Raw genomic sequence first — 20,603 nt, 5'->3', positions numbered from 1 at the left:
CATCTCCAGAAATTTATCGAGGGGTGCAGAGATCATTTTGACCCCAGAGATACCTTACAAAAAGTTGCATTTTTTTTTTCACCCAGTCAGGGGTGAACTGAGCAAAATGTAGATGTATAAGTGCTTCCTATATTACAAAAGGACTGCACCTACCACATTGAGTTTCAAAATTCATCTTAAGTATCTTATATTTCATGGCAACTTTTTGAGACACTGTGAAAGCGAATTTACAGAGCGGGCAGATTGCCTTTTTATGTGAACATTTCTATTTAGTGATCAGAGAGCACACTGGTTGTTAGCAGTTATAGACAAAGTCAGATGTTTTCTATATTCTAGATATCTTTTACATTTGGCAGATCCATCTCTCGGTGCACTTAGTACGTACCCCCTTTCATCATCCCCACTTCATAGCATTTACGGAGTCGACAGGCTTGACAGCTCTTTCTCCTGTTCTTGTCGATGGTGCACTGATTGGTTGCGGGACACATGTAGTCATTATGGCCTGTAAAGAAGGATAGATATTTCTGAGAAAGGGTTGTTTTGAAGACACTGACAACTATGTTTTATAAAAAGTATATTAGGATGACATAGTACTAGTGGCACACACTGTATCTGTATCACTGCACATAGGGAACCACAGCACATTATCAATTAATATCTCTCAATTACACATCGGACATGAGACTGACAGTATCATTTTATTACAAACATTTTTTACTTCCCATTGTTACATATTCCTGTGTAATATGTCTCCTATGGCATTAAAGAGAATCTGTCACCAAATCAGGAACTCAATATGAAACTAGCCACAGTGCATTCTAGCATAGATAGTATGGTTGAAAACCCCCCCAAAAACAAACGATTGTATGGGCCATTTATACAGGTTTATCATGGCTCCTCTTAAATGCCTCTTCTCCAGACTAAACAAATTTAACTCCTACAGTCTCTCCTTTAACAGAGGTCTTCTATGCCCTTAATAAATGTTGTGGTTCTCCTTTGAACCTTTTTTAGCTCTAGGACATACTTTCTATGGGCTGGTACCCAGAACTGAACTTCATAATGCACATGGCGCCATAGCAATGGTTTATAAAGTGGTAATACTATGATATGCCAGTCTATACCAGTTGTAGTGTAATGACAATATACAGACAGTCTTAAATGCAGAATAGAACAGATAGACAAACATATATATATATATATATATATATATATATATATATATATATATATATATATATATGAGAGATATGGTCACAGCTCCTTTGGGGGTAGACCAAAGGAGAGCGGCGATGTAGAGAGGGACTAGCCCAGAAGAGGAGCTGAAATATTTTGCTTTTCCTATTGTCAACCTCCTAGTGGCCAGGTCTTTACCCATGGTGCTATGTCCCCCAATGAAATAAGCAATGACCATGTCATCAGCCGGTAGCTCCATAAGGTTATATGCAGACAGCAGCGATATAGACCACTTATTTCTGACAACAAATATTGCACCCGTGGCCCGCTCGATTCATAGAAGATTGTGTTAGTGTCAATTGCCAGCCCTTGTCTGCCGGAATATCCTGAAAGACTTTGGTTGTGCTCAGGTTACATTTTTACCATGATCACAGTGTAACATTACAAGAGTTAGCGGCTACTGAATACATATTGCCAAGGCTCCGAGCTTCTATTCTGCATTTGGATATTTGTAATTTTTTTCAACACAGAATAATACGATTAGAATTAGCAGCTACTGAGGTTTTAGTGCTGCATTTACACAGGATCCCCATCTATGAAATTTAGGGGTATGTGTCTTAGATAAGTGCCCTTTTGTGCTGGTTAAGTGAAATTGGTGTGCTGGCACTAACAGGGTGTATATACACTAATGATAGATATTGATCATGCTGTAAGCCAGCATAGTGTACTTTACATTATCATGTGATTGGCACTTTATACGAGCCTTATCAATTTACATTTGGAATACTAGGCATTCACCCTCTCATGGATTATAGTGTGTGAATAGATGTGTTATCAGCATTTTGTACATGTGCAGCCTCCACCATTTACCACTTGGGCCTGTTTGCATCCTGCTCCATTATAGGAGCAGAACAATGGAAGTATTGGATGTTTAAAGTGACAGTAATGGAGCCAAAAGATCCTGTTGTCTATAATGGGGTCCAATATTCAATATTTTGTGTTATCATCCTTTTACAGGACGGGAAATCTGGGGCTGCATTCAGCACATAGAGTTGTGGATTTGGTCAGGATTAATGGAATCTTCAATGATTATCCATCAAACTTATCAATCCTACTGATTGACTCCAATTTGTTTCTGCAGGACAAGCCGCCAAACTTACAGCCAATGTCAATAAGATCCATTTTCAACATTAAGAACAAGGAATCTTGGAACTGATAATGTGGCCCCTCAGAATCCTGATCCCAACTTCTGTCTGAGAGTATATGAAGAGACAGAATTAAGCGAGCAAACCTAAATGCACATAAGAACTGTGGTTGGTTCTTCAAGATCTTTGGAACAACTTCCCTGCTGAGATCCTTCAAAAACTGCGTGCAAGTGAAACTAGAAGAATTGATGCTGTTTAGAAGGCAAAGGGTGGTCTCACCAAATATTGGCTGGATTTAGATTTCTCATTTGTTTGTTCATTCATATTGTTAATTGACACTAAATTATCAACGCTTTTGAAATCCTTCTTACTATGCAGCATTTTTGAAATACCCAATTTCTGGCATCAGTTTGATGGCAATGCAACTATGACTTTGATCAAATTCCCTCCAAACAGATTCCCAGCAAATTGCCTTAAATAATGATATAAAAAGAAACAAGAGCTATTTTTACAGTTACGTTCCGCAATAACTCATGTGCCCTTTTATACCAATTTGTAACCTAAAAATAAAAAATTCAAATAAATAAAGTAAATAAAAACGTGCATCAGAGTCACATGGCTGATTATAATCTTTTTTCTTTAAAACTTGGAAAGAATTGTGATATTCTCCTTCTCCCTTTTTATCTGATCTTATAAATCACATAACTTTTAAGAGGCTGGCATCAGATCAATCCCACATCTGCATGACAGTAACTTAACTAGTTTTATGCTGGAGAACTCTCTAAATGTGCAAGCTAAAGAATAAAGGCAGAATGTATGGTAAAATAGCAAGGAAGAAACCATTGGAAAGAGTAATCAGGAGCAGCAACAATGTAGGATTTCACATTTACATAGCGAAAAGATCAGGATTATCTCAAAGCTCTTAGGGAGCCTTCACATGGAGTTTATGCTCCACTCATTCTTAACGTAAACTCATTCAGAATGAGCGGTGTTAAAACAGATCCCATTGATTTCTATGGGTGCTGGCATACGCGTGTTACCCATTGAAATCATCTGTTTTAATGCTGCTAATTCTGAACGAGTTGACGTTCAGAATGAGCGGAGCATAAACTCTGTGTAAAGGCTCTCTTACGGTATGTTCACATAATGGAAAATGAAGAGGAATTCTAGCCGCGAAGGGATACAGTGCATCAGCATTCTGTCATGGTATCCCGCAACTGATTAAGCCTGAATCAATGGGCCTAATCAGAAGGGGGTCTCGAGATGTGGACACTGCGGCCGAATCAGCTGCGGAATCCATGGCAAGATCGAGCAGCAGGCTCCTTTTTTCCATGTCCTGCTGCGATCTCTGCTTCCCATTGAAAACAAAGTGAGACAGATTCAGAGTCTCCTGTATAGTCAGGGAAAAGTTTCCTTATGTTTAAGTTAGTTTCTCAGCCGAGAATGGTTTTGTTTTGTTTATCCTGTGGCTTTGCGAAAGCAGTGTATGCTTTACATGTGAATAAAGCCTGAACCTATGTGCAATCCAGTGTCTGTGTCCCTGTTTCCTGCACTGCTACAACCATCTACCTGAGCGATCCCCCACATATTGTGGAGGATGCCGGCATAAGTGCAGTGAGACATACACAAGCTTAAATAGAGAGCCACAGCTAAGGAGGAGATTGTGAAATAACTGATACTGGCTAATCAGCAGCAGCAGCAAGCTAATGGAGCGCAACAAGAGACTAACAAGCTGTTGCAGCAGAGACATGCAGAGGCTACTGCAGTGCAACAAGAGACTAACAAGAGACATGCAAAGGCTAATGCGGCGCAACAGGAGACCAAACGTCTTTTGGCCAAGCAGATGTCCATGTTGCTGGCTGCTCAGCAAAAGGCCGACCCAGCAAAGCGTTGACCAAGATGACGTCAGAGGATGACGTAGACGCCTATCTGACTGGGTTTGAAAGAGTAGCCATCCGTGAGAGACTTCCACCACAGCTCTGAGCAGAGGTGTTGGCTCCTTTCTTAGTTGCTGAGCCCCAGCAAGCCTATTTCGACCTGAGTAAACAGGATGCAAGCAACTACCAGCGGGTGAAGGTGGAGATCCTAGCCCGACTGGGTGTGGACCAGAATGCCTGGGCTCAAAGAGTTCATGATTGGGAATACTAGGAGGCATTACCACCAAGGTCACAAATGCACCACCTTGTACAACTTGTCCATAAGTGGCTCCAGCCAGAGATTGACCCCAGTGCAGATTGTGGAGCGGGTCGTCGTGGACCAGTACCTGAGATCTCTACCGGGTAAGATCCAGCAGTGGGTGGGGCATGGAGACCCGAGTAGCGCCAATGCATTGGTGGGGTTGGTGGAGCGATACTGCGCTACACAGTCCGTTGGGAAGGGTAGCCCCCAAACTCCCAAGGCCCAGAGGGCCGATTTATCTCGGGCTCCCCAGGATAAGGTAGTGACCCAGGGGAGAAGGACTGTCATCTGCTGGGAGTGCCACGAGCCTGGCCATGTTGCGGCTAATTGTCCCTGTGCCACTGAACCCATGGACTGCAGCCTGGGTTGGAGGGTGTCCCTCTATGTTGCACCTGTATACACTGCTGCCACCCCAGACACTGTTGATGAGCGCCACCTGTGCCAGGTGACCGTGGATGGGTGTCCAGTGGTGGCACTACTGGATTCTGGCAGTCCGGTGACCCTTGTTAATGGGAACTATGTTGACCACAGGACTGTCACTGGACGCACAGTCAGGGTCCTGTGAATACATGGAGATATACGGGACTACCCAACCATGATTGTCTCCATCCAGACCCCCTGTGGAGAGAGCCGACATGAGGTAGGGGTTGTTAAGAACTTACCCCATGACCTCATTCTGGGATGGGACTATCCCCTATTTTGGACTCTGTTGCGGGGAAAGCAAGTGTCAGAGGATTCAACCCCAAGAATACCACAAGTGTTGTCTGGTCAGGTCCTTGAGCCTGAACCTAATGACCAGGACCAGGCACTGATGAGGTGTTCCCCCGCATGGTTGTCAACCAGGAGTTGTTATACCGAGTTGACAGGATGCGAGGTGAGACCTTAGAGCAATTACTGGTACCCCAACCTTATCACCAGACGGTGCTGGAGTTGGCACATAAACATGTGCTAGGGGGTCACATAGGTGCCACAAAAACGCTGGACCGCATATTGTAGCGTTTTTATTGGCCGGGGGTATATCATGAGGTTAAAGTGTTTTGTAAAACATGTCCAGAGTGTCAGTTGCATGCCCCTATGGCACATTTTTGAAGCCCCCTGGTACCTCTGCCCATTATTGAGGTGCCCTTTGAAAGGATTGCCATGGACTTGGTAGGTCCTTTAGTTAAGTCCGCTCGAGGGCATCAGCATATTCTGGTAGTCATGGACTATGCTACCCGATATCCTGAAGCCATCCCTATACAGCACACATCAGCAAAGTTGATAGCCAAAGAGTTGTTCACCATGTTTTGCTGAGTGGGACTACCCAAGGAGATCCTCACAGATCAGGGTACTCTGTTTATGTCTAAAGTTACCAGGGAATTGTGTAAACTTTTTAATATCAAATAGTTGCGTACATCTGTTTACCATCCCCAGACAGACGGGTTAGTAGAATGGTTTAACAAAACCTTAAAAAATATGCTGAAAAAGGTGGTAAGCAAGGATGGAAAATACTGGGATGTTTTGTTACCCTATTTGATGTTTGCCATCAGTGAGGTAACGTAGGCTTCCACTGGGTTTTCCCCTTTCGAGTTGGTTTACAGCAGACATCCTAGGGGTCTCTTGGACATCGCCAAAGAGATGTGGGAGCAACAACCCACCCCCCACAAAAGTGCTATTGAACATATTGCTGGTATGCAGGACAGGATAGCAGCAGTCATTCCCATGGTTAGAGAGCATCTGCAGGAGGCCCAAATGGCTCAAAGCCGTGTTTACAATAGGACGGCGAGGGTAAGGACATTTAAACATGGTGACCGAGAACTTGAACTCATTCCCACAGTGGAGAGTAAGTTTCTTACCAAATGGCAAGGCCCCTATGAGGTAATGGAAAAGATAGGGGAAGTGAACTACAAGGTTCGTCAGCCAGGTAGGAGAAAACCTGAACAGGTTTATCATGTAAACCTGCTAAAGGCGTGGAAAGACAGAGAGAGTCTGCTTACAGAAAGGACTCCAGCTAAATTGTCTCCCGTGAAATCCCTACAGGCTGTAGTAGGGACTACAGAAGTAGCAGCAGGGGTAGGAATATCAGAGACCCTCACAAAAAGCCAGCAAAAAGAATGCAAAGAGTTTGCAGCTAGGAATACTGATGTATTCTCTGAGCAACCCGGGCGTACATCTCTAATCAAGCATGATATTGTTACTGAGCCCCATGTGAAAGTACGGATGAGGCCATACCGGGTCCCCGAGGCTCGCCGACAAGACATTTCAGGGGAGGTGCAGAAAATGCTGAAATTGAGAGTCATCGAGGAGTCCAAAAGTGAATGGGCCAGTCCCATTGTTCTAGGTCCCAAACCAGATGGAACATTGCGAAACTAAATGAGGTGTCTAAGTTTGACGCCTACCCCATGCCTCGGGTAGATGAACTTATTGAGAGACTGGGAGGGGCCCGGTACTTCGCCACACTTGATCTCACTAAGGGATATTGGCAGGTACTCCTGACAGATAGCACCAAAGAAAAGACTGCCTTCATCACCCCTGAGGGACTTTTTCACTATGTCGTGTTACCATTTGGGCTCCATGGGGCCCCAGCTACATTCCAACGATTAATGGACATAGTGTTGAAACCTCATAGAAAATATGCCTCAGTGTATCTGGATGACATCATCATTTTTAGCAATAACCGGGAGAGTCATTTGGCCAAGGTACAAGCTGTAGTGGATTTGTTGGGAGCAGCTGGCCTGACTGCCAACCCCAAAAAGTGTGCTTTGGGGATGGAGGAGACACACTATTTGGGGTATGTGATCGGCCGTGGCATAATCAAGCCCCAGGTCAACAAGGTCGATGCTATCTGGGAATGGCCTCGACCTCTGAGCACCAAACAAGTTAGGTCATTCCTAGGCATAGTTGGGTATTACAGGCGGTTTATACCCAACTTTGCCACGGACCTCCTAAAGGGTAAAAAGTCTGTTATAGTGCAGTGGAATGATCAGGCCGAAAATGTTTTTAAGGCGCTAAAGGTGACCTTGTGTGGATCGCCTGTCCTCATTATGCCGAACTGTAGGAGGGAGTTTGTGGTCCAGACGAATGCGTCAGATGTAGGGCTAGGAGCTGTCCTGTCTCAGGAGGTGAATGGAGAAGAGCATCCAGTCACCTACCTGATCAGGAAACTCACACCAGCAGAAAAGAATTACAGCATAGAGGAGAAGGAGTGTCTGGCCATAAAATGGGCATTAGAGGCTCTGACTATCTGCTTGGGAGGCAGTTCCGTCTGGTGACTGACCATTCACCCCTCACATGGATGAGCAGGACCAAGGACAAGAATGCCAGGGTTACTAGGTGGTTCTTGTCACTACAGAACTTTAAATTCACAGTGGAGCACAGAGCCGGGAAACTGCAAGGCAATGCGGATGCTTTGTCCCGAACTTATTGTTTGGTGGCTGGAGTTTGCCCTGAGGGGTCAGAACTGAGGGGGGTATGTGAGAGAGTGAAAGGTGTAGTCTGGGAGGACAAGTATATTCCAGCCAGGCACCTACGGGGTGTGTGGTGAGACCCACACCAGAGAGGTCAGCTGACTAATCAGGCCCTAATAACAGTCTGAGTGTGAAGACTAGCAGTGTAGCACCACACTGACAGAGTTGAACTGTACAGACCAGACCTCCAAAGCAGGTACTGTGCCACCTGTTGTTATTGCCACGGTGGGAGACTGGTAGTCAGTCTCCTGTATAGTCAGGGAAAAGTTTCCTTACGTTTAAGTTAGTTTCTCAGCCGAGAAGGGTTTTGTTTTGTTTATCCTGTGGCTTTGCAAAAGCAGTGTATGCGTTACATGTGAATAAAGCCTGAATCTGTGTGCAATCCAGTGTCTGTGTCCCTGTTTCCTGCACTGCTACAACCATCTACCTGAGTGATTCTCCACAGAGTCTAGTTAATGGTTTGTACCTTGAAGTGAATTTTCTCTATTTACTCTTATTAAGTCTTCGTTATATGACTTAGTTATTGATAGGATTTTTCTTCATTTTGGAACCGATTCTCCAGTGATCCACTAATGTTGTCTTCTGTGGATGTACAGGCCTATTTGAATTCTCAGAGCTCTTTTTTTTTATACCAGAATGTACCAAACTGTTGATTTGGTCGCTCCTAACATTTTCATTATTTCTCTGATGGATTTCTTATTTCTTCAGCCTAATGAAGGACTTTTTCACTTCCTATGATTTCTTTTGACCGCATGTTGTGGGTTCACAGCAACAGCTTCCAAATGCAAACGCCACACCTAGAATCAATTCCAGACCTTTTATGTGCTTAATTGATGAAGGATTAATGAGGTAATAGCTAGAGATGAGCGAACACTGTTCGGATCGGCTGATCGGCAAAGTCAGCGTCACAGGTGCTTCCATTCATTTCTATGGGAGAGTGCTGTTCGGATCGGCTGATCCGAACAGTGTTCGCTCATCTCTAGTAATAGCCAATGCAGCCAGTTAAATAGCTTTTGAGATAGTTGTTCAATTACTTTTGGTCCCTTGAAAAAGAGGCAGCTACATATTATAGAGTTGTAATTCCTAAACCCATCCTCCACTTAGGATGATAATACCCTCAGATTAAAGCTGAGAGTCTGCACTCTAAGCCCATATAGATCAGATAACTGTATCTTGAATATATTTTGGTAAACAGGTAAAATGCTCAAACTTGTGTCACTGTCCAAACATTTCTGGACCTAACGGTTCATAGATTCAAGATTCAAGAATCTGGAGCAGCCGTGACTTTAGGGGTCACCGAATGATGTTCATTGTTGCTGTATCCAAGCAAATCAATATAGGAGGACATTATTTGTAGAAACTTTTTGTTTCTACAATGCACAGTATTGAGCCCTAGAGGCATAAAGAGTTTTATGTTTTTGGAGGTTCCAACGTTTGGTAACCTTGGTGATATGAGAGGAATCTAATTTTATTTTTGCTAAACACCTGTTAGAACATTGATGTCAATAAAACCATTGCAATTAACCATCTGCTTTCTCAGCATTCGCAGCATGAAGGCAGAAGATTACCGATATGAATTGCAACCATGTCAGACTTCCAGCTTTATTAGACACAACTGTAAAAAGATTAAGGCAATGGAGGAGGTCTTTTTTTTCCTTGGATCTAACAAATAAAAAAAAAAAAACTTTTTAATGCAAAAGTCTCCCCCAGAAAGGATTAAAGACTTTCTGAAGGAAAACCAGATAAATGAGAAAAAAAACTCACATGTTATGCCAACTCATTACAGTGTACAACTTGTACTAGGCTAATTGTATCATCCAGTGACAAATGTTGTTTCTTTCCTTATAGTATCCAAATGGATTTAATTGTCGGTTCCGCCGTAGTCTTGATTTAATTGATTTGGCAAAGTGAACCTAATACTAATTCACTCCTCCTCAGCTCTATGTCAAACTCAGTACATACTTGCATAAGCTCTTGATGGAACATCCAGTATAAAATGTTTTATACAACAAAAGGAGGAAATCCTAATATGATCAATCATGATGTAGCTCACAATACAGAGATCTAACTAATAGCTCTTAGTCCTTTGTGTATGACCACAAGTGTTTCACCACATGGCCAGTGCCCTCCACACGGCATCAGCCCTCCGCACTGTTCTTACTGGTCATGGGCACTGTGATTCAGTTTTTGCCTCTTGTATGTGTTGGCCCTTTAAAAACTATAAACCCTGTCTTCAGCTCCCAACTAATCTCCTGCATACATGAACTATCTATCTTGTTCCATAGAAAGCTACCTGAGCAAAGACCCCGTAAGCTTGCTAATACGCTGCAAAGGTGTTTACGTATACTCAGACTGTGTTCTTGTTGCCTGATATTTGATCAGTTCCTTGTACCTGATATTGTGCCACCTGTCCTAACCATGCCTGGATTACCATATTTGAATCTGCGCTGTCTGATCTGACCACTACTTAGTTTACATCGATGAACCTTGGACTGTATATTGACTACTCTCTTTCCTGATCCCCTTAGTGCTATGCACTGGCGTCTTTAAATACAGTAGCAACCTGGTGGTTTCCTGAAGCAAAGGGCAAATTCCTGTGTAGGGGTTGAAGGTTGAAAACCAGGGCTCCACTAGACAACACCCTCAGTGGTAAGCCAGTACAAAACCAGTTGGGTGACACCATAGATCCATGAGGTTGCATCACACAACATGGTACTGAGAACTTTGAGATCTGTCCACATGGTGAGCTGTTTCCTTGTGTCTGCAATTAAAATGGTGCTGTGTCTGGGGGTAATGTGGCCCACAGTCTAGGGGTTTAGCCTGGCATAGGGATGCTTGAGCAGCCATTTTTCCCTTGTCCTAGTGCTGGGAATGTGCCTCATTCAGATATAGCAGTTCCCAAATTTCGTATCCCACACTATACAGAAGGATAACACAATTTATATACAATGGTGCTCCATCCAAAAATGTTTCTACTAAAATTCACTATAACCTTCAATAATTGATTCAGCTACTTGAATGAGGAAGGAAATGGCAGAATTCCATGTACAGACTGCACATTATATGTAGGTGCAAAGTGAAGGAAGTTCAATATAGAGCTTTTCTTTAAGAGATATTGCTCAATCAAATATTGACACAGTCACAGAGGAGAAAGGAAAATCAAGAAAAATACTGATGGAAACTTAGAACTATATTATAGTATACAATCATAAAATCTGTAGTGACAGGAAACACAACACCACTATCATCAGAAGTCCAGATCAGGAGATAACCTAGCACTAAAAGAAAAAGTCGAAGAGGGATCTATCAAAGGAGAGCATCCTATATGTCAGGGGAGCAAGTGTTATGTGTCATTTCTTCATTCATAGTTCTTTTTACATTACTTCATTTTAAGATTGACAACCCATTCAATGTAATAAACCTCGGATAGCCAGGACCCCTGCCAAAGCACATGTAAATTGCAGGTCAATCATTCAATTCTCTGTACTCTATCAAAATCATTGCTAGAGGATACAGGTCCCTCCACTGTGTTTGGTGCACAAGTAGGGTTCCACCCCATATAGACAATTGTATACAGCAGGGGTAGGGAACGTACGGCTCTCCAGCTGTTGCAAAACTACAACTCCCAGCATGCATACTTGCTCTGCTGCTTTTGGAACTCCCATGGAAGTGAATGGAGCATGTTGGGAGTTGTAGTTTCACAGCAGCTGGAGAGCCAAAGGTTCCCTACCCCTGGTATACAGGCTCTCAGCATTTAATGAGGTAATGGTGAAATCCAAAGATTTTTTGTTTTGATATACAATCCAAGGTCAGGCTGCATTCACACCATCTTACGTGCACTACACATTGAAATCAATGGGTTAAAAAGCCTCCCATTGATCTCAATGTGTAGCGCGCGTAAGACGGCACCCATTGAAGTCAATGGGATTCTGTTTTACAGCGCTCACTCTGACACGTGTTTACGTGGCAGAATGAGCGGAGTGTTACTCCATGTGAACGCAGCCTCAATGTGACGTTTTGGCTATCCCAATGTAGCCTTCATCAGACTGAAAAGAAAAATTACATACACTAATGACTCATCATGTCTATTCTGACTATTTGGTATTCGATTCACATTTAAATACTGTTGAATATTGTTTTATATATCCATTAATATGCCTTCTCTACTATATTTGATAGCTTCTCCTTAAGGTAGGGGTCACACTACTGTTGGATTCCGTTCAGAAGGTGTCCATTAAAAAAAACCAAAAAACTTTCATACCAGACATGGCTATCAGTTACTCTCTATTAGAAGTCTGTTGCCCATAGACTTCGATGTTATAAAAATAATGGACACTTGCTGTCCGTTTTTTTCAAATGGACAGAAAAGTCCTGCATGCAAGATTTTTTTGTCCGCTTGAAAAAACGGACATGGGTGTAAACAGACACAAATGGACATAAGATAAAATAGCATTGAAATGAATGGAAATTTCAGACGGACCAGCTACATTCAGTCCAGAGTAAAAGAACAAGAGAATTCACAAATAACTTGAAAGTCTTATTACTAGAGCAGAGATACACTGTACTATACCTTGTATGCTTCTCTTGAAGAAAGCCTTGCAGCCTTCACAAGACCACACACCATAATGATACCCAGATGCATAGTCACTGCAAACCGCACAGTATCGAGTTTCCTTACTGGACTCCATTGGTGGTGTTCCCTTATCATTAGATGCTGATATCCGTTCTCTTCCACTTTGACGTCTATTGTCTGAACCTGACCTGCAAAAAAGTGACCAGAAGTGAAAAAAACTTTTCAGACATAGAATAATAATTCAATATTGTCATGTCTTATAAATATATAGAACATGAAAGTCATAAAAATAGCGCATTTTTCCAACTGCAGACTCCATCATATGTTAAATCTATTGGAAGCACGAAAAATGGGCAAGTGGCTGGATCTGTGCAATTTTGGCAAGAATTAGATTGTGACAGCTAAATGACAGGGTCAAAGCATTTCTAAGGATAAGTTCACATGGAGTTTTTTGCAGATGGAATCCACCTCAAAATCCGCCTGCAAAAAATGCCTCCCATTCATTTCGATGGCTGATACTAACAGTTTTTTTCCACTAGCGATTTTTTTCAGCTAGTGGAAAAAAATGCAACGTGCCCTGTCTTCATGCGGATTCCACGGTTGAGTCAGCCATGGCGTCCACAGCTCCTGATTCCCTCATGATTAGGCCAACTCATTCAGGCCTAATCAGGAGCGAGATACCACAACGGAATGCTGATGCACTGCATTGGCATCCTGTTGCGGCTAGCCGAACTAAAAAGCAGGTGGCGGAAAGTGATCCTCTTCACTTTCCACCATGTGAACCCACCCTGAAACTGCAGGTTTGTTGAGGTGTTACAGATATACAGTAGCAAGTACCTACCAAATGATTCAAGGAAACCAAATGTTGTATACAGTGGCGTAACTACCGCCATAGCAGCAGAGGCAGCTGCCACAGGGCCCAGGACATTAGGGGCCCGGTGACAGCTGCTACCGCTGCTATCATTATACTCGGTGGTCTTTGCAGTCCCCCGAGTATAATGATCGGAGGCCCGGGAGAGGTAAGAAACATAAAAAACACTGTTACTTACCTCTCCACGATCCTGCCAGGCCTCCTTCCTGACGTCCTTTCTGACGTCTCTGACGTCACATGAACCCGGCCTGCGTCCCGAGTCATGTGACGTCTGGCGTCATTTCAGAAGGACGGCAGCGGAGAAGGCAGCGGAGAAGACCGCGTAGGAGCCGGGTGACAGGAAACAGTAGTTTTTTATGTTTTTATTCCCCCGGGTCTCCGATTATTATACAGCGCACTGTCAGCTTTCCGGCAGTATATAGGACTGCCTGTGTGCAAAATGGTGAAAGGTCCTCTTTAAAGGAGAAATATTATATTGGGAGAAAGGTAAACACTATATTCTAGCATTAAAAAACACCTCATACCTGGTGCTAGTATCATGGTTTGGGCCTGTTTTGCTGCATCTAGGTAAGGACATTTTGCCACCACTGATGGAACAAGGAATTCTGAATTGTGAGGAAATATGTCCACGAGTTATATCTCAAAACAACATTGATCATGGAACAAAACAATAACCCAAAGCACACAGGTCGCTCAATACAACAATGATTGATAAAGTTAACATTTTTCAAATGGCCAAGTTAAAGTCTTAGGCTAAATCCAATAGAAATTTTATGGAAATCCCTGTAGTCAGAACTTTACGGAAAGAAACCGACCAATGTAACAAGAGTTAATGCTGTTTTGTCTGGAGGAATGGGATAAAATTCCTCCAAGCTGATGTGCAGAACTAAACAACATTTACCAGTAACATTTAGAAGCTGTTATAGCTGCACAAGGGAGTCACTCACAGATATGCCATATTGGATCATTTTCTACAAATAAATGATCAAGTTTAAGAGTTTTTGACTGATGTGTTTGATTTGGTTCTCTGATGGCGTTTTAGTTCAAACTGATGCAGAAATATAGAAAATTCAGAAGTTTGCAAACTTTTAAGAACCACTGTCTATACACTTCATAGATAGCATAGATCTGGTTGTTTAATATACAAAGGACATACATATGAATAAATCCTTGGTTTTATTTCTAAGATCGGTCTTGGCAGTTACTGTGAATGATATATTTCATGATTGTAAACCAGATGCCGCTTGCAGTCCAGCTATTAGATAGGGCCTTTACTTAATGATGTGTGAGGTGTATTAATGAGAACGGCACCTTTCACAGCCGGCTGCTCCCACTCATGACAAAATCAAAAACACAGATTAAAAACACTACATTTTCAAAAGAATGTATCACTCCCACAGATACAGTAGTGTAGTCACATAACTCATTCTTTCATACACATCCAAAAAAAAGGAAGGTTAAGTAAGTAGTCTGTTGTCTCAGTGAAATATTATATTGAATTTATTAAACAGAACATTTCACCACCTCACTAAGTGTACTCCCTTCACACTGGTGGCATTTTTCAATTTTCGTTTTTGACCTCCCACCTTCCAACCCCATCTTCCCACTTTTTAATTTTTCCGTTTTTCTGTTCACAGAGCTATATCAGGGATTAATGTTTGCGGGAGAAATGGTTCTTCCTAATGGCCCCATTTATTAGTCTGTACAATGTACTGGCAAGCTGGAAAAAAAATCAGGATGGGTCAAATTGGAGAAAAAGTGCATTTGAATGATATTCTTACAGGTTTCCTTTTTACCACGTTCATTGTACAGTCAAAATGACATGTCGCCAGTATTCTGTTTCAACACAATTCCAGGGATACCAAATTTATATAGTTTTATTTACACTGTAACCCATTAACAAAAATTCTAAACTTTGCAAAATATTTCTATTTCTAACTATTTCTAACAGTAATTTCTAACTTTTATATGTATTCTAGGGAAAGGGGAGTGATTTGTACTTTTAATTTTTTAAACTTTTTAATTTTTTTTATTTATTTATTTTCTTATACTTTATTTATTGAACCACAGGGGATATGATCACTAATGCAAAGCATTGCTATTAGAGATGAGCGAACACTAAAATGTTCGAGGTTCGAAATTCGATTCGAACAGCCGCTCAATGTTCGTGTGTTCGAACGGGTTTCGAACCCCATTATAGTCTATGGGGAACAGATACTCGTTAAGGGGGAAACCCAAATCCGTGTCTGGAGGGTCACCAAGTCCACTATGACACCCCAGGAAATGATGCCAACACCTCTGGAATGACACTGGGACAGCAGGGGAAGCATGTCTGGGGGCATCTAACACACCAAAGACCCTCTATTACCCCAACATCACAGCCTAACAACTACACACTTTACACACTCAATACCACCTCTCTGACAGTAGGAAAACACCTTGAAACATGTGTATTTGGCACTTGCAGTGAGGAGAGCTTGTCACCAGCAGTGAATTTGGCCCTTGTAGTAAGTTGAGGTTGGCACCAACATTTGTTTTGAGAATCAGGGTGGATTGAGCCTCTAACCAGCAGAGTTTGGGCAAATTCATGGTGGAGGGAGCCTCTAAACACCCCAGTTTGGGCAAATTCATGGTGGAGGGAGCCTCTAAAAACCCCAGTTTGGACCAATTCATGGTGGAGGGAGCCTCTAACCAGCCCAGTTTGGGCAAATTCATGGTGGAGGGAGCCTCTAAAAAACCCAGTTTGGACCAATTCATGGTGGAGGGAGCCTCTAACCAGCCCAGTTTGGGCAAATTCATGGTGGAGGGAGCCTCTAACCAGCCCAGTTTGGACCAATTAATGGTGGAGGGAGCCTCTAACCAGCCCAGTTTGGACCAATTAATGGTGGAGGGAGCCTCTAACCAGCCCAGTTTGAACCAATTCATGGTGGAGGGAGCCTCTAAACAGCCCAGTTTGGGCAAATTCATGGTGGAGGGAGCCTCTAAAAAACCCAGTTTGGACCAATTCATGGTGGAGGGAGCCTCTAACCAGCCCAGTTTGGACCAATTAATGGTGGAGGGAGCCTCTAACCAGCCCAGTTTGGACCAATTAATGGTGGAGGGAGCCTCTAAACAGCCAAGTTTTGGGAAATTCATGGTGGAGGGAGCCTCTAACCAGCCCAGTTTGGACCAATTCATGGTGGAGGGAGCCTCTAAACAGCCAAGTTTTGGGAAATTCATGGTGGAGGGAGCCTCTAACCAGCCCAGTTTGGACCAATTCATGGTGGAGGGAGCCTCTAAAAAACCCAGTTTGGACCAATTCATGGTGGAGGGAGCCTCTAAACAGCCCAGTTTGGGCAAATTCATGGTGGAGGGAGCCTCTAACCAGCCCAGTTTGGACCAATTAATGGTGGAGGGAGCCTCTAAACAGCCCAGTTTGGGCAAATTCATGGTGGAGGGAGCCTCTAACCAGCCCAGTTTGGACCAATTCATGGTGGAGGGAGCCTCTAACCAGCCCAGTTTGGGCAAATTCATGGTGGAGGGAGCCTCTAAAAAACCCAGTTTGGACCAATTCATGGTGGAGGGAGCCTCTAACCAGCCCAGTTTGGGCAAATTCATGGTGGAGGGAGCCTCTAACCAGCCCAGTTTGGACCAATTAATGGTGGAGGGAGCCTCTAACCAGCCCAGTTTGGACCAATTCATGGTGGAGGGAGCCTCTAACCAGCCCAGTTTGGACCAATTAATGGTGGAGGGAGCCTCTAAACAGCCAAGTTTTGGGAAATTCATGGTGGAGGGAGCCTCTAACCAGCCCAGTTTGGACCAATTCATGGTGGAGGGAGCCTCTAAACAGCCCAGTTTGGGCAAATTCATGGTGGAGGGAGCCTCTAAAAAACCCAGTTTGGACCAATTCATGGTGGAGGGAGCCTCTAATTAGCCCAGTTTGGACCAATTAATTGTGGAGGGAGCCTCTAACCAGCCCAGTTTGGACCAATTAATGGTGGAGGGAGCCTCTAAACAGCCCAGTTTGGGCAAATTCATGGTGGAGGGAGCCTCTAACCAGCCCAGTTTGGACCAATTAATGGTGGAGGGAGCCTCTAACCAGCCCAGTTTGGACCAATTAATGGTGGAGGGAGCCTCTAACCACCCCAGTTTGGACCAATTCATGGTGGAGGGAGCCTCTAACCAGCCCAGTTTGGACCAATTCATGGTGGAGGGAGCCTCTAAAAAACCCAGTTTGGACCAATTCATGGTGGAGGGAGCCTCTAAACAGCCCAGTTTGGGCAAATTCATGGTGGAGGGAGCCTCTAAAAAACCCAGTTTGGACCAATTCATGGTGGAGGGAGCCTCTAACCAGCCCAGTTTGGACCAATTAATGGTGGAGGGAGCCTCTAAACAGCCAAGTTTGGACCAATTCATGGTGGAGGGAGCCTCTAAAAACCCCAGTTTGGACCAATTCATGGTGGAGGGAGCCTCTAACCAGCCCAGTTTGGACCAATTAATGGTGGAGGGAGCCTCTAACCAGCCCAGTTTGGACCAATTAATGGTGGAGGGAGCCTCTAACCACCCCAGTTTGGACCAATTCATGGTGGAGGGAGCCTCTAAACAGCCAAGTTTGGACCAATTCATGGTGAAGGGAGCCTCTAAAAACCCGTTTGGACCAATTCATGGTGGAGGGAGCCTCTAACCAGCCCAGTTTGGGCAAATTCATGGTGGAGGGAGCCTCTAAACAGCCCAGTTTGGGCAAATTCATGGTGGAGGGAGCCTCTAACCAGCCCAGTTTGGACCAATTAATGGTGGAGGGAGCCTCTAACCAGCCCAGTTTGGACCAATTAATGGTGGAGGGAGCCTCTAACCACCCCAGTTTGGACCAATTCATGGTGGAGGGAGCCTCTAAACAGCCAAGTTTGGACCAATTCATGGTGGAGGGAGCCTCTAAAAACCCCAGTTTGGACCAATTCATGGTGGAGGGAGCCTCTAACCAGCCCAGTTTGGACCAATTAATGGTGGAGGGAGCCTCTAAACAGCCAAGTTTTGGGAAATTCATGGTGGAGGGAGCCTCTAACCAGCCCAGTTTGGACCAATTCATGGTGGAGGGAGCCTCTAAAAAACCCAGTTTGGACCAATTCATGGTGGAGGGAGCCTCTAACCAGCCCAGTTTGGACCAATTCATGGTGGAGGGAGCCTCTAAACAGCCCAGTTTGGGCAAATTCATGGTGGAGGGAGCCTCTAAAAAACCCAGTTTGGACCAATTCATGGTGGAGGGAGCCTCTAATTAGCCCAGTTTGGACCAATTAATTGTGGAGGGAGCCTCTAACCAGCCCAGTTTGGACCAATTAATGGTGGAGGGAGCCTCTAAACAGCCCAGTTTGGGCAAATTCATGGTGGAGGGAGCCTCTAACCAGCCCAGTTTGGACCAATTAATGGTGGAGGGAGCCTCTAACCAGCCCAGTTTGGACCAATTAATGGTGGAGGGAGCCTCTAACCACCCCAGTTTGGACCAATTCATGGTGGAGGGAGCCTCTAACCAGCCCAGTTTGGACCAATTCATGGTGGAGGGAGCCTCTAAAAAACCCAGTTTGGACCAATTCATGGTGGAGGGAGCCTCTAAACAGCCCAGTTTGGGCAAATTCATGGTGGAGGGAGCCTCTAAAAAACCCAGTTTGGACCAATTCATGGTGGAGGGAGCCTCTAACCAGCCCAGTTTGGACCAATTAATGGTGGAGGGAGCCTCTAAACAGCCAAGTTTGGACCAATTCATGGTGGAGGGAGCCTCTAAAAACCCCAGTTTGGACCAATTCATGGTGGAGGGAGCCTCTAACCAGCCCAGTTTGGACCAATTAATGGTGGAGGGAGCCTCTAACCAGCCCAGTTTGGACCAATTAATGGTGGAGGGAGCCTCTAACCACCCCAGTTTGGACCAATTCATGGTGGAGGGAGCCTCTAAACAGCCAAGTTTGGACCAATTCATGGTGAAGGGAGCCTCTAAAAACCCGTTTGGACCAATTCATGGTGGAGGGAGCCTCTAACCAGCCCAGTTTGGGCAAATTCATGGTGGAGGGAGCCTCTAAACAGCCCAGTTTGGGCAAATTCATGGTGGAGGGAGCCTCTAACCAGCCCAGTTTGGACCAATTAATGGTGGAGGGAGCCTCTAACCAGCCCAGTTTGGACCAATTAATGGTGGAGGGAGCCTCTAACCACCCCAGTTTGGACCAATTCATGGTGGAGGGAGCCTCTAAACAGCCAAGTTTGGACCAATTCATGGTGGAGGGAGCCTCTAAAAACCCCAGTTTGGACCAATTCATGGTGGAGGGAGCCTCTAACCAGCCCAGTTTGGACCAATTAATGGTGGAGGGAGCCTCTAAACAGCCAAGTTTTGGGAAATTCATGGTGGAGGGAGCCTCTAACCAGCCCAGTTTGGACCAATTCATGGTGGAGGGAGCCTCTAAACAGCCCAGTTTGGGCAAATTCATGGTGGAGGGAGCCTCTAAAAAACCCAGTTTGGACCAATTCATGGTGGAGGGAGCCTCTAATTAGCCCAGTTTGGACCAATTAATTGTGGAGGGAGCCTCTAACCAGCCCAGTTTGGACCAATTAATGGTGGAGGGAGCCTCTAAACAGCCCAGTTTGGGCAAATTCATGGTGGAGGGAGCCTCTAACCAGCCCAGTTTGGACCAATTAATGGTGGAGGGAGCCTCTAACCAGCCCAGTTTGGACCAATTAATGGTGGAGGGAGCCTCTAACCACCCCAGTTTGGACCAATTCATGGTGGAGGGAGCCTCTAACCAGCCCAGTTTGGACCAATTCATGGTGGAGGGAGCCTCTAACCAGCCCAGTTTGGACCAATTAATGGTGGAGGGAGCCTCTAACCACCCCAGTTTGGACCAATTCATGGTGGAGGGAGCCTCTAAAAAACCCAGTTTGGACCAATTCATGGTGGAGGGAGCCTCTAAACAGCCCAGTTTGGGCAAATTCATGGTGGAGGGAGCCTCTAAACAGCCCAGTTTGGGCAAATTCATGGTGGAGGGAGCCTCTAACCAGCCCAGTTTGGACCAATTAATGGTGGAGGGAGCCTCTAACCAGCCCAGTTTGGACCAATTAATGGTGGAGGGAGCCTCTAAACAGCCCAGTTTGGGCAAATTCATGGTGGAAGGAGCCTCTAACCAGCAGAGTTGTGGGAAAGCAGGGTGGAGGGAGCCTCTAACCAGCAGAGTTGGTGGAAATCAGGGTGGAGGGAGCCT

General features: G+C 44.5%; 1 protein-coding gene across 1 annotated transcript in view; it reads right to left on the bottom strand.

Annotated features, from left to right (window-relative positions):
- Positions 1-20,603, bottom strand: part of ESR1 (estrogen receptor 1) — a 182,482-nt gene that overhangs the window by 62,854 nt on the left and 99,025 nt on the right. Inside the window, exons 3-4 of the mRNA XM_075267645.1 lie at positions 12,513-12,703; positions 386-502 (exon numbers count right to left, since the gene is read on the bottom strand). Coding sequence (XP_075123746.1) covers positions 386-502; positions 12,513-12,703 — 308 coding nt within the window. The remainder of the gene's footprint in view (positions 1-385; positions 503-12,512; positions 12,704-20,603) is intronic.

Source organism: Leptodactylus fuscus, chromosome 3 (assembly GCF_031893055.1).
Source record: "Leptodactylus fuscus isolate aLepFus1 chromosome 3, aLepFus1.hap2, whole genome shotgun sequence".
Taxonomy (NCBI): Eukaryota; Metazoa; Chordata; class Amphibia; order Anura; family Leptodactylidae; genus Leptodactylus; species Leptodactylus fuscus.
This window is presented reverse-complemented; position numbering and strand designations above follow the sequence as displayed.